Here is a 14576-nt window from a genome sequence, read left to right as displayed (position 1 = left end):
GATGCCGACTCCGTATATGCTTTCTAAGATTTCCCCTGAGCTTCGTACGGTGCGGGCAGAAAGGGCAAAAGCAGCTTGGTTCTTTCCCGCACTCCAGTCTTATGTGGCTGTTCAGGCTGCCCTTCCACTGGAAGACGCGGTCACAGTTGGGGCACGGGAACACCCCCATGGCTGTGGGGCCTCCTTGGCCTCCCATAGGATCTGCTTGGAGCTGGTCTGAAGTCCATAAGCCTCCTGCACAGAAAACGGCAACATTACACACGAGCCAATGTGACAGAAAAGTATGATCTATTTCTAATCATGCTGGTACCGCGTAAGATCCAGTCATGGAACACTTAGTGATTTTGTGGACGAAGTCTTGGAAGGTGGTAGGGAAATCCAACAGCCAACAGTCATTTAACTAGTCACACTAAAGCAAAGAGTGGTCGAATTGCCACTTTGGCGAGGACGCTACATGTATTGGTCACAGCGAGTACTGCCCAGCTGGAGAAATTGAGCGCAACACTGGAACCGGAGGCGAAAAGGTATCCCATCCATCGCTGGCAGATGGTGCTGATATACTTACTGTAAATTATTAGCAAAAACTGGAGGTGGCGGGCGCCACAGTTGGCAGAATGAGAGGCAGGTTCGGGTGTTTGGTCTTCATGTGCTTGTTCTTCAGGTCGCTGCGGTGCTTGCTACGGTACGGGCAGTAAGGGCACTTGAACTGCGGTGGCATGCCGCACTCGTAACGCAAGTGCTGCGACAGGTTGCCCTTCCACCGATACGTCTTGCCGCACTGCTGGCAAGGGAAGCTCCCAGCACCCCGCATCCCTCTCAAGCGCAGAGGCCCGTGGAAGGCGGCGAGGGACCCCGGAGCAGTCCCCGTGGCCATGGCCGGCATGGCAGCGTTGGCGGCATATGGCACTCCTTGGTCTGCGTCCGCGCCGTGGTCCCCGCCCTGGTCCGCACGGTCGGTGTGCGGCGTGTAAGGCACCCAGTAGGAAGCTGCAAAGGCCGAATAGAGTTAAGCACAGGCAAAGACAACAAGCGGAGTGGCCGAACAGCAAAAAGGGTGAATGACACTCCAGACACTTACCTGCGACGAGCAGGGAAAGGGGTGCGAGTCGTATAGTCGCAGACACACGAAAGACATTCAATTGGAGCATCGCTTTATTCACAACACAAGATTCCTCAAATTGAACCTATCTAACTAACTTAGTCGAGGAGGTTTGGGGGACGAGGGGGGGGGGCACCATGTCATTTCAGGGAATTACTCGGGGCGGGGCGGGGGCGAGGTAGAAAGTACTTTGGTCAAAACGAGACGGGATTCCCTGCATGCATGAAGGTGATGTGCCTCTTGAGGTGGCTGCGGTGGCGGCCCCGGTACGTGCAGTACGGGCACTGCAGCTGCGGCTCCTTGCCGCACTCAAACTTGAGGTGCTGCGACAGGCTGCCCTTCCAACGGTACCGCCGGCCGCACTGCGTGCACTCGAAGGGGCGCTCGCCTCCGAAGCGGTCCGCGGCCTGCAGGGCCCGCGGCAACGGCGGGGCCATGGCGCCGTCGACGTTCCACGACCCTGGGGAAGGAAACGAGAGATGTAAGAACACGTACGCCCAGCCCGTGTCAGGGCCGCAGCGCGAGCGCAGCGCCGGCCGTCCAGGGCGCGTCATGAGCGTCATGCACGTACAGGGCGCTGCGCGGGGCTGCGCGGCCGGGCGCTGCCGCGCGTCACTGCATAAGCTCGGGGTGCATCATCCGGACGTGGCGGTTGACGCCACTGCGCTGCTTCGACCGGTAGTGGCAGGCGGGCGAGGCAGGACACGCGAACTGCGGGTCCATGCCGCACTCGAGGCGCATGTGCTGCGACAGGCTGCCTTTCCAACGGTACACCTTGTCGCACTGCGGGCACTGGAACGCTCCGGGCCCCTTGCGGTCCCTGTCTCGGCCTGCGGGAGAGACGGCGGCACGCGTTAGAACTAGGAGGCCGGGGGAACCGGAAGAACCTGCAGGGAAGGCCCAGAGCCAAGCGTGGGCCGGTAGGCCGGCAGGCTCACAGAGGGTGCGTTACCCTAACTCGGTCACGGCACACCGTCACACGCTGCAGGCGAGCTGCGGGTGCATCAAACGCAGATGGCGCCGCATGTCGCTCTTGTGCTTGGTGCGGTACACGCAGCAGGGGCACTGCAGTCGGGGCTCCTTGCCGCACTCGAGCTTCAGGTGCTGCGACAAGCTGCCCTTCCAGCGGTACTGACGGCCGCACTGCGGGCAGGCGAACAGGCCGCGCTTGGCGGACCTCGGCTCTGAGGCCCCACCGTGCGCCAGGGCAAGGACCCCGCGATGGCCGCTTGGAGCCATGCTGCCGTGCTGGCGACGGTGCTGGCCGCCTTCCACGTCCCAGGTACTCGGCAGACCCACCACCAGGCCACCTAGAACAACGTGCATGTCAGGTGTGTCGTCAGTTCCAATCGATTGGGGACATGAGAGCACGGCATAGCAATTTAGATGCATCCTTATCGTAAGCATGTCCTAGGATAAAATTTATTCACAAATAATTCAAGTTTCTATAAACAGGAAAACAAAGAAGCATTTGGCATACCTTGTAGTGGAAATTGTGAAGATTAGAAAATGTGTCTTAACAAGTTTATTGAAATGAATGAAAAGGTGCTAAAGTACTGAACAATATCAAAGTTTATTAATTTTGTTGTCAACAGAAGACACAAATTACAGATAATTCAGTTACCCTCAGTTTTTATGACTTTACTTTTGACAATATCAGTTAGTTCAATTTTGGGGATGAGCCATATCTTGTTTTTTTCTGTAAGATCTAAGTTTGAATGGATTGATACATCTGCCTTCACTTCGGGTACAACACCATTTTTCTCACATAGTTTCTTGAGAGGTTTGGAGCATTTTGGCCTCAGCCCTTTTTTCCTAATTTTGCTGTTCAACAAACTTAGTGGGAGAGCATGGCTAGTTCTAGTTGAGTGGAAGGGATTAACTGATGAATAGTTTAACTTGTTAACAGCCTTGCCGATGTTGTCCGCCAAATTGACCATCACGGGCGATGATGCATCAGGAAAATTTTCCGTATTTTTCAATGTGTCACTCAAACCTCTTAAAGCATGTGCAAGCTTGAACCTTGCTTCACGAACTGACGTCCCTGTAAACACAAATAAAGAGGAATTAGCAGCCTGACAGAGACGTTAATAAATCCTGCAATCAGACATCAGAAGTTGTGTGCATGCCAAGTCCACAGGATGCAATGACCAGACTGTCCGGAGGGAAACACTGAGATACTTATGCATTAACCAAATTAGAGCATAACAACTGACTCCAGCCCAACAAAAGATGATCCAGACATTGTAGTCAAGGAGATAGAGAGTAAAGGGAAACATGCAACCAACAAGAAAACAATGAACACCAGAGTTAGAGCACATGAGAACACAGAGAAAAGAAAAAAAAGAGTTGCAACATAAAGTTGTTTATTATTATTTCATACAAAAGAAATTAAAATTCTTAACTAGAATATAAATGATTAAGTTCAGGAAGTTGAAATCTAAGAACATCAATCTGAATAAAAAGGCAACACATATGTCAAAACATAATACACACAGACTAAAAGATAAAACACACTCACCATAAACCCTCTTTTTCTAGTACATAAAGAAATCCCATTGCCTTATCTTAGTTTTACAATGATCGTATAAAGCAACAGCAATAGAGTAAAAAGAAATCAACTTTCCACAGAACCTTAATAAAGACACAACATAATTATTTTTTGGCAATTGTTTAATACTGAAAGGCCATCACAAATCAAAGCATTTGTATCTTTTGTACACCAGCCAAGAGATTAAAATTAAAAACTGAAATTCCAGTTTAGTTAAAATTGTGTGCAGCAAAATTCATGAAAATACAACTACAAGCAAGTTTTAAAGAACCGGAAAGGGAAACCATTTTAAAAAACACAGGCTGATATCAATTAACTGGTCCCGGGTTCTCCTTTTTTAAAATTTTTCTTTAACTTTGGTAATGACAGCATGTTACCAATTGAAAAACTCAACTTCCTGTAAAGTGAAGTGGCAAACCGTGGAATGACTATAGAGTATTTGGTACAAAGAGGATTACAAAAAGCTCAGATTAAGAACATGAGTTGAAAGATACATTGCTTCCTAGCACAAGAATAATACAATCAACAAGCTCCAAGAAATATAAAGAGTTTTGCTATGGAAGATTTTTAACCTGTACTTCCTTAAAGGGGGGTGAAACCTGTCAAATGGTTATTGACTACATTAATAATGTGCCATTTACATTATCAGGCACACATCTTTAAATAGAGCAACCACCTTACTGTTACTCAGTAACCTTACAAAACAAAGTACATTGTACTCCCAGAGAAAAAAGACGCAATGGAGAAATTCTAAAATAACTGCACTCCCTGTCCGCCCCCCTTTATTATAGCTTTGCAAGATTACACAATACGTAAGCAGATGCCAGTTAAGAACAGCTAATACATTTTGCTCTCTCAAATAATTTTTAACAAAACCTTAAACATGCTGCAGAGTTTCTAATCAACAGCCTGAAGGGGGATGATGTGGCATCTGCATGTCAGACATCTCAGGGAGAGCAGATGAAGTGACAGGCATCATGGCTACATCACTGTGCTTACTAAAAATATGGGTCGGCAACTGCATTTCAGACATTTCTGGAAGAGCAAATGATGTTGCAGGCATCATTGCTATGTCAGAATGTTTGCTAAAAATATGCTTCTCTAAATTTCCTTTCTGTTTAGTGCGGTGAGGACAGTGAGGGCATTGAAACTGTGGTTCTTTCCCACATTCTTGACGAAGATGAAGACTCAAGCTGCATTTCCATGTGTAGACTTTCCCACACTGAGGGCAACGAAAATGATCCTTCCTTGGATTGCGGCTTTCTCCTCTTCTCCCACTCCAACCAGTTCGCTGAAATCCCATTTGAGACATGGGTTGTTGGGTTTGTAGTGAGGACCAGGCCCATCTCTGGAGAGCTGCTGGAATTTCCATTGAATTCCTATTACTCAGCCAGTCCCTCATTCCTTGCATCCCTGTTCAAAAAGAAACAAAGTATTAGAGCCAATAATAACAGTAACTCTCTTTTTTTTAAAAAAAGGACAAAACAGTCACAGAGGAAAATTGATCCCAGCATGAAAAAAGGACAAAAGGAAACAGTAAGATAAACTTTGAAGAACAATACAAAGCAAACATAATTCAAAGAATTTATTTGGAGCCGTGACTCATCTATAAAACAGTAAAATACAAAGACAGATTCAGCTTTTATGAGCAGTTTTAATGTGGCGCCGCATGTTAAATTTTTGCTTCATTTTAACAAAGCAAATGGGACATTCAAACTGGGCAGTCACTCCACACTCATACTTTTGATGCCGACTTAATGAATCCCTCCTTGAGTAAGTTCTTCCACATTGACATTGATGTAGCTCATTCTGGGCCCAACCTATAAAAACATATCCAAAATTTTAGTTCAACCTTGCACAAGACCACTTATGATAGGGCAGAGGTAAAATAACTGTGAAAGGTCAAACAGAAAAAAAAAAAAGAAACACAAGTTGTTTTGAAGAGTTCTAATTTTATTTTTAAGACTTATACAAAAATAAAAACATTCTAACAGCAACTAGTAAGCAAATTGAAATTTAAAACTAACAATATTCAGTCAATTTGAAACCTGACTTCCATTACTGTCACCAACATTAGAGTGAACTCTGTTGATATGCAGAGTGAGATTATACTTTTGCTTGCAGCGAAGAGGGCAGAAGGGACACTTAAACTGAGGCAGCTTTCCACATTCATACTTGATGTGTCGGGATAGGGAGTCGCTTCGGCTGTATGTACGAAGGCAGTGAGGGCACTGATGTTTCACAATTGCGATGGCTCCGTCCCAAGCACTCCCAAAGTCTGTGGAAACAACCCTCAAAGTTAGAAGATTTGCTGATTTAAGAATAGGGAAGTTAATATCACACAAAATTAGTTTTGTTTTAAAAGACTTGAACTAATAAAAATATACATAAGAGATCAGAGATATTTGCATTTAATAAGGAGCACACTGTAGTAGATACAAAATGACACAATGATCATAATAGTAACAGCTTCGGTAGTGGCAGTTCCGAAATCAAGGTAACAGGAATTTTTTTAAGCGTACTGCCGATCAAAAATGTAATTATTTCACTAATCTAGGACCTAGCATTCCCAGCTTGGGATTTTAACAGATTCATCAGGATGTTGACGCCGTAAATGCAAAGTTAAATTGTATCTTTGTTTACAAGCAAAGTTACAAAGAGGACAAATAAATTGAGCTTCCACTCCACATTCAAATCGAAGGTGACGTATAAGGGTTCCTCGATTCTTGTAGCTCTTGTTGCATCTTGGACACACATTCTTCATCCTTGTATCTTCCTGCCACATACTAAAACATCCTGAAACACAAGGGATTTTCGGTCAGTATACGAAGTAGGAATAGAAAAACCCTTATATGTAAACCTTGAATTGCAGTATGTCATCAGACAGTGGCAAAACGGACTAAGTCAGAGTATTGCTTATGCCAAACTTTATTACATATTATGAACAAATTTCATGTGCCTTTCCAAATGATGCTTGTACAAAAATGACTTCAAACAAACAGAACAAGTTTCTGATCTACGATTTCCACATTCAACTCTCAAATGTCTTGAAAGCGATCCTTTGTGCTGGTAACTCTTGCCACATCTTGGACAGTTGTGTGAAGGCTCATTCGTTGTCCAAGGAAGCCCTGAGCAATCCTGCATGGACAAGTAATTGGTTGATGTGCTTTTGTTCACGTCAACAAAAGCTAAACTTTGGATAGGATTCCCATGCATTTGAGATGGATCAGTTGGCCAGCTTACTTCCATACCACATGAAGCCGAAATTTCCCCATCACCTGCAGCACATAGTAAGGAAGGAGTTAGAGAAAAGGAGCTGAAGGCAATACCCACATACCAGCTACAAAACAGAGGTTTTTGTAATATTTAAAAGGCTTTAGGAGTCATAAGGAAATTTAAATACGACTTACAGCTGTTGAATAAACCACTTTAAATATCAAAAAAAGTATAAATTACAAAAGAACAAACTTTGTAGGTATGATTGACAAACAAGATGATTATGCATAATTAAATTTATGATTTATTTTTTCAGGAGAGGCCATTAAAACCCACCCAAATAGCAAGCTGAATTCTGTTAAAATAAAAGGTTAAGAGTGACACTTTCAATTAAATTAAGATATTTGTAAAGTGATACATTTACAGAGCTAACAGTTTCTCTCGTTTTTCAAACCAAAGACAAGATTGCTGATAAGTAACTGAAAACAATGTTGGTTATTCTTTTGAGTTCAGTGCAAACAAAAGCAAAATAGAGAGAAAACTGGTCTGGAATGTTCTACTCCATTGAAACAAGATAAGATAATTCATAACAATTACATGTACAATTAGTAATGGACTGTTGCAGAAAATATAACATATGGTATCAGGATCTTGGAATGCTACTGTCTCACAGACTACATAGAAATATGGACTTGTCTCACCAGAAGAATAAAAAGTACAATGACTACATAAGAGACTAGATTATAAAGTGAACTTATTAAAAGCAACCATGTAACACAAGGGCACAATAACACAGAAAAGTTACTTTCAATTGAAGTACTTCAGCAAAAATCAATCACAGACAGAGAAAGAGTATAAAAATAATGATTCAATGGTGACTTAAAACTAAATTAATCAGCTGTGTACTTTTAATTTCTAAGAGAGCCCCCCCATACAGTGAGAAAATAAGGAATTAATCACTTGAATGAAAATGAATTCCACATGCAAATTGACTAGTTAGTTGAGTTTACTATTTATAAGTTCAATGTAATCAATCACTACATTTGTTACTTACATTAATGCTTCAATTTCAGCATTTAGTGCAAAATTAGAGAACAACAAAACTTACTGAAACTGTTATGAAGTTTAAAACTTATCATCACAATAACAACAATATCGAGCAGATCGTCAAAACTACTTCTTTTACCTCAGGTACTGCCATATTGATGCAGTTAACATAGTAAATTAAAATCTTTTGAGGATTAAGGATAATACAATGTAAAAGAGTTGAGCTGCGATTAACTCGTTTCAGCATGAGTAAAATTAGGGCTCAACCCATGAGCACTTGTGTGAGTTATTGCATGTTGGCGCAGGTTGTCCGGACGCGAGAAGCGACGTCCACATATAGGACACACAAGCTTCATTCGAGCCCCTCCACACTCATACCGTACGTGCCGGTACAAAGTACTTCTATATTTGTAGAGACGACCGCAAATCGGACACTCGTGAAAATCTGGCCAGGGAGGTGTGAATCTTGATCCCAACAATTTGGGGTTTGCTGGAAAAGAAAAAGAAATATACAGGTACTTTACATGTGAAGTTTTGAGTAAGTGCTCACACTGCAAAATTCCAATGAAAACTATTAATTATATTCAGATACACCCTCTGAATCAAGTAATCTGAACATGTTTTTAACATTTACTTAGCCCACTTACTTAGGGAAAACATTAAAAGAAGAACCTTCATCTATCTTGTTCAGAATAGCAGTTTTGAAATTTGCAACTGGAACCACCCATTAAATTAAAAACGACGACCAGAAAGATAAGAACAGATAAATTAAAAATCTGTTACATTATCATGCTTTTCCAAAATGAGGTGTGTGTAAATTAGATTAGTGAATGCGCACCAATCAGTTAAGTTCATTAATACAGCACTGTTAATTCTGTTAGATTTACTTACTTTTGTCTGGCATATATGGAGTAGATAAAAACAAATTATCACATAAAAATTATGCTTCAATTACAGGTTGCAATTACAATATGGTCTAGAGTTAATGGCAAAGAGAAAGATTGAGATACAGGTAGATTATTAAAATACATAAGTTTATTAGGAATTTATGAAGGAGGAGTGTCAGATCACTTCCATAAACTCTAGTAAATATGACATAACAAAATTAGAAAACAATGAACTATAAACAGTACAAAAAAAAACAAAACACAAACGAACTCACATCTATAGGAAACACAGTACAACAATTTATGGCAGTTAGTTGTCCTACAGAGAGGCCCAGTCCTCTAAAAGTCCTTGTTATTATAGTAAGTCACAGCTTAGACTCTTAAAATCAAGATTTCATTACAAAAAAAGTCTTCTCAGCTCATTAAACATACAGCCTATTCAGTTTTTGAGGAAGAACAAGTCCTTTGAGACAAAACAAATAAGAGCTGTTAATTCTGAATAAAGGTAATAAAACACACAAAAAAAAAGTCAATCTAAATGAATTTGTTTGTAAAATGATGACTAGGGTAAAGAATGTCAGCAGGTGTTTTGCATTCAAGCAGATGTCGCATCAGACCACTGCGATACTTGTAGCGGCGTCCACACTTCTCACAGCACACACCCGGAAACATTGCTCTCGCAGCAGCCACCATCGCTGAAAGGAGTGAAAGAAACTTTGTCCAATTCATAATCCAAGAACAAAACGCAATTGATGATTTTAGCCCTTTATGAACGCAGCTATTGTAAAGCAAAACGGAAACAAAATACAGAGGGAAATAACTTTTGTTTGAGTGGAAGAAGGGTGCGGGAGAACAGAAAAGCGCCCATAATTTGACCTTGAAATGGCATGCACATTGTAAATCCACCCCCCCCCCAAAAAAAATAAATAAAAATAAAATAAAAATAAAATAATAAATGCAGCATGGAACATATAATTAAGTGTCTCAAGTGCTTTATGAAAAAATAACAACATAAAGCCCAAGACTTGAAAAAGGTGACGCAAAAACAATTGTTGGGAACCTGCTTCTGATAAATGATGAGTAAATGAAGTAGTTTACTGTTTACTGACTCAACCTTTGACAAATGAATAATATATTTGTGACCAGGTAAATTTCAAAAGAAAAATCACATCATGGCATAGAACATTTGATATTATGAACAGACAATGGAAACGAAAAGCACGAACAATTGGCTGGTCTAAGCACACATCAAAAAGTTTGGGCAAGAAGCAAGGCACTTTTTTGAATTGAATCATTTTCAGATAATGTTGCAGAGGCAATTGGGGTAGAAGCATTTACACAAATCATAGTACTCCCAGTTGACATGAAAGCTATTATACTTTAGAAGAAATTGGTTCTAGGTTGATATAAATTTAACAACTGATGTGGCTGAAACTGAAGAAGACAACCACTTATAGTATTTTAACAATAACTAAAGTCTCACAAAAATGGTAACTCAAGATTACAGTTCAGTTAAAGAAATGGAGGGTGCCTCCATTGGAAATTTTCAAGAAATCAAAACGGAGTATTAGGCCTGAAAGAACTCATGCTTTACGTTGTCCTGCCGACAGCGCTATCATATCCATAAAATTCTTTCCTGATTCTTCACTTTCAGAATAATGTTTTGAGTTTTTCTGATGAGTTCTAAGGACATCTCTTCTGCTAAATCGCCTTTGACAAACCGGACAGGCAAATTGTTTATCAACACCACATTCATAACGTAAATGTCTTTCTAATGTATAAAGAACTGCATACTTTCGGGCACATCTTGGACAATTGTAAGGTCCATACAGCGGCGGAGCTACTTCTTGTTGAGTTGGGAGAGAAGGATACCAGGTATCTGGAACACAATATTCACCACCCCTAACTTAGCAGTTAAGCTACATGAAATGTTCGCATGCTTTTCCATTTCAAATGATTGGAGAGAAATTACATTATGTCACAAATAAAACAAGGGCATTTGTATTTAAAATGTGTCCTGAACACGACATAATAGTTTCTTTGAAACAAGTTTAAAATACCTTAATACTGAGATTGAATACGGATTTCCTACTGCTCAGGGGGGAAAATGGAAGAATAAAGGGAGGAAGGTCAAGAAAACCACTCCAGTGCAGTAACTGTCAACTCTTGCACAATAGATAAGAATCATTACTAATACTACAAAGGAGTGGGAAAAGCTGGGAAAAGCAGTAGCGCTATTGACAATGGTTTCTACTACAGTAATGTAAGGTTGAAGAAAGTTCAGAAGATATGTTCAGTATTCTTTCTCCAGTTTAAAAGATAGAATTTTAAGCAAAATTGGACACAATTGGAACAATATATTAAATAAAAAAAGAAGAAAAAAATCAACACAACAAGAGCAACAAAAACCACACTCATACAGAGGCTTCATTTATAACTAAGTTCAAAACTCAACCATTAAGAACACTATCATTCCAACTCCGTATAAAAGAATATCTTTTCCCTTGCAGGGAAACAACTATAGGCCAATTAGAAATTGTTTATTCAATCGTTATTGACTTCAATCACAAGTCACTTAGATTATGTTTGAATCTATCTACAATACAATATGATGGCACACCTCAGACGACAGCACCTTCAATACTTACAAACAATTACGACGAATGCAATGTCTTCAAAGAAATTTTATCTTCTAAATTTGACTTCACGCGATCTAACCTCTGACTTTTGTCGTGAAAGGATAAAAATGATCACCCAATAACGTTCCAGCACTTTAAGATCAATTTAAGATTTGGTGATGCTTCGCAGTTAGTTCAAGTAAAGAAGTTGAATCTTCTTTGAATAAGCTTTCAGGCAATTTCGATTTCAAATCACAAATATAAAGGGTTAAAAAAAAAAAAATTCAGAAGTACAATTGAGATTGTGATTGAATGTCAGACTGCGGAAAATGAGTATGATAAATTTAATCACCTACACAGAATGGATTGTCATTGTCAGAGAGAGAAAGAGAGAGAGAGAGGGACAGAGGTAAACCAGGAGACATCAGATAAAAAGAAAAGCAAAGTAAGAAAAACGGGCAGAAAACATGCTACAACAAAATAAACAAAGCACATGCTGGCATATCATGCTATAAAACTGCAAAAGCTTGAAGGATAAGGACCCCAAAGTACCACACAGATCATTCCACAGAACTGCTCTTCATCTGTTCATCCAAAACTACTGAGAGTTCCTTTCTCCTTTCATAGGACAATTGTAAAACTAATGAAGTACAAAAAGGATAAAGCAAATCATGAACAGATCAAGAGCATAGTTTACAGTTTTCACCCATTTTAAAAACACTGACTCTGTTTCCTCATAAGGAAGACCAAATTTTGGTTAACTGCCAGATTACTGACACTTCTCACAACTGATGCTCACTCACCCTGTGCATTTCTTGGTCCACTTGGTGATTCTTGAGATAAATATGAATCTTCGGGCCTATCCACATGCCAATTGTAACCTTCCAAATAATATAAAATTATAAAATGTCAATTATTGTCTTAATAATGATGAAAATGATGTATTTGTATATAAACTACAAAAATAAATATTTACCTCCACTATCATCTTGGCTGTGAGAAGGTCCTGCTTCAGCAACACTATCATCTTGGTTCATATCTTCGTCTTCATCTAACTCAATGAATTCAGATTTGGGCTCAAATACTAAAGTGTCTATAAGTGAAGATGGTTGCTGCTGAGGAAGGCCACCTTTACTGTACATCACAGAGGTTGAAACAGGAAGACTTTGGAAGGGGACATTCCTTGTTGCTTCATTCACGGCACCAGAATCATTGTCCTGAGGAACAGTAGGAGAAGGAACTTTGGACATTCTACTTTCCACTGATAATTTCGTGGGAGGTGGAGTGTTTGATTCACATAGTCGGTCATTTGAGTTTTCTTCTGACACTACATCATCACAGCTCCCAGAAGGATGTCGACGTTTTTTCCGACGATTAGTTGGGCTCCGGCTCACAGATGAAGTAAGATCACCATCTGCTTTTGATAAAGTGCGCAGTGTGTTGCTCTCGCCAGTTGTTTTCTGTTTCGGTTGAGACTCGCAATTTGAGGTGCTATCAGAAAGACCCTTGATCTGCAAAGATTCTGCTGCTTTGAGAAAAGTTCCAAGCTGATCTTGAGAAATTTTTACTTCCCCACGGTACATGTAATCTAACATTGCCTTCAACTGCTCAAACTTGACATCCTTCATGATAAGTATGGGATGCTGCTCATAATGCTGCCGAAGCAAGTCCTGAAAGAAAGAAAAATATAATTTAATTGACGTTTACTATCAACACTATTAGAGGTATATAACAGAGGAGTTTATGTTACATACACTAAAAAATGGGCTGCAAGCTGATAAAACCACTTTGTGCGCCCTCAAAAATTTTCCTTCTGCAGCCAGAGTGCAGTCAACTAAAATTTCTCCTTCAAGTAGAGTATCAAACACAGATATTAATGTGTTCTGATGATTATTCCATCGCAAGCAGAACTGTTGGTCAGCCATTATCACATCTGAAAAACACAAGAATGTAAAGATCAGGTTTGTTTACATCCCTTGGCTTGCATGGCCAACCAAATTACACAGCGAGGCAGATATTACATGACAGGAGATGAAAGTTGGATGGAATGTTAAATTAGCTTCATGACGTCTACAATGTAATTATACTCTAAATTGGTGTCAAAAATGAGGCATAAAATGGTGGTATAGGAAAAGTAAAGGGTTGTTTACAAACAGGCAATGAGGATGTGTTCACTGTCAGAAATAAGGTTATGTTCAACAACTCCAGCAATACACCAAAAACCCTAGGGGAATGAAATCTACCTCCCGAGTGTGTGAGAAAAGTCAAATAAATAATTACGTCCATATAACAATTGTTCAGATCTGTAAGAACGTTTACAACATAGGCAGAATCATCACATTGGAAATTCAAGGGGCACTAGAGTTGAAACGAGGATGTTCCACTTCTCGATCACAAACGAAAGGGGAAATGGTGAAAGTGAAATTACAAACAGGACCTAAATATGGTACGAAAATACCAGGCTAGCAGAAAAAAATGAAAAGAACCTAGGCATCCCATTTGGCACGAATTGGCGCTACATGTTCCAAGTACCAGTGGTAACAATGACAAGGCTCCAGCTTAGGTATGAAGTAAAGACGTCAGGAATAATCGATTTCTATCCACTGTTTAAAAAATTGCGGCAAGATATTTAATTGAAAATTGCGTACTGAATAGAAAGAACTTCCAGGTTCCTGCATTGGGACTTGTTTCACGGAACACCGGGCAATTCAGCACAATTATACGGTCAGCTGCAGACCGTGTCATTCAGAGTCAAACGTTTGACGCCTACATACCTGCTTAAATCTTAGAGCAGCATAAAAATTGCTATCCAACAACATAGAAATTTTCACATGCAACACGAATGACGAAAACATTCAGCCAAGACAGCCCCAATTTACACAAACAATGGAACGACGCAACGCACCTCAATGTGTATTGGTACATGTAAAACCTGAAGGCAACCAGAAGGCAACCAACAACGGAACCCGCGGGTAGCGGCAAGTTCAAAAAACTTTCCTAGACATCGGAGCTGTTTTTTGTTTAAGTTAAAAGCCTTGCTCGTCAGATGTCTCTCACACTCATGCCGTGCGTGTAGCCTTTACCAGCCTTAACATTTTTTTTTAACATTGTTATATTGACACTAGTTGCTTATTTCAACGAAAGCCGAAATTTGTAAG

General features: G+C 40.5%; 3 protein-coding genes across 11 annotated transcripts in view; all 3 read right to left on the bottom strand.

Annotated features, from left to right (window-relative positions):
* The window catches only part of LOC117650386 (zinc finger protein Xfin-like), a 103682-nt gene that overhangs the window by 67604 nt on the left and 21502 nt on the right, over positions 1-14576 (bottom strand). The window lies entirely within an intron of this gene.
* Positions 93-1294, bottom strand: LOC117650407 (zinc finger protein 524-like). The gene is made up of 3 exons (XM_034393828.1): positions 1079-1294; positions 566-987; positions 93-234 (listed from the first exon to the last, which is right to left on the bottom strand). The coding sequence occupies exons 1-2, from the start codon at positions 1146-1148 to the stop codon at positions 575-577; spliced, it is 483 nt and encodes a 160-aa protein (XP_034249719.1). The 5' UTR covers positions 1149-1294; the 3' UTR covers positions 93-234; positions 566-574.
* LOC117650390 (longitudinals lacking protein, isoforms F/I/K/T-like) lies at positions 2649-14401 on the bottom strand. 9 transcript variants are annotated; one of them, XM_034393787.1, is made up of 5 exons: positions 14067-14205; positions 13173-13351; positions 12395-13088; positions 12222-12299; positions 2649-3143 (listed from the first exon to the last, which is right to left on the bottom strand). In XM_034393787.1, exons 1-5 carry the CDS (start codon positions 14161-14163, stop codon positions 2716-2718), a joined length of 1476 nt encoding a protein of 491 aa, XP_034249678.1. In that variant the 5' UTR covers positions 14164-14205; the 3' UTR covers positions 2649-2715. The 9 variants fall into 9 exon arrangements, with proteins under 9 accessions (XP_034249678.1, XP_034249677.1, XP_034249682.1 ...); XM_034393786.1 differs by lacking the exon at positions 2649-3143 and adding an exon at positions 3163-5063; XM_034393791.1 differs by lacking the exons at positions 2649-3143; positions 14067-14205 and adding exons at positions 3164-5063; positions 14324-14401.

This window comes from Thrips palmi, unplaced genomic scaffold, assembly GCF_012932325.1.
Source record: "Thrips palmi isolate BJ-2018 unplaced genomic scaffold, TpBJ-2018v1 HiC_scaffold_5, whole genome shotgun sequence".
NCBI classification, from domain to species: domain Eukaryota; kingdom Metazoa; phylum Arthropoda; class Insecta; order Thysanoptera; family Thripidae; genus Thrips; species Thrips palmi.
This window is presented reverse-complemented; position numbering and strand designations above follow the sequence as displayed.

Coding starts and splice junctions, on each gene's coding strand:
- LOC117650390 (XM_034393786.1), bottom strand. CDS start 14,163: ATGACACGGTCTGCAGCTGACCGTATAATTGTGCTGAATTGCCCGGTG. Junction 13,352..14,066: donor CTGGAAGTTCTTTCTATTCA/GTACGCAATTTT, acceptor TGTGTTTTTCAG/ATGTGATAATGGCTGACCAA. Junction 13,089..13,172: donor CTTGCAGCCCATTTTTTAGT/GTATGTAACATA, acceptor TCTTTCTTTCAG/GACTTGCTTCGGCAGCATTA.
- LOC117650407 (XM_034393828.1), bottom strand. CDS start 1,148: ATGCTCCAATTGAATGTCTTTCGTGTGTCTGCGACTATACGACTCGCA. Junction 988..1,078: donor CCTTTCCCTGCTCGTCGCAG/GTAAGTGTCTGG, acceptor CGGCCTTTGCAG/CTTCCTACTGGGTGCCTTAC.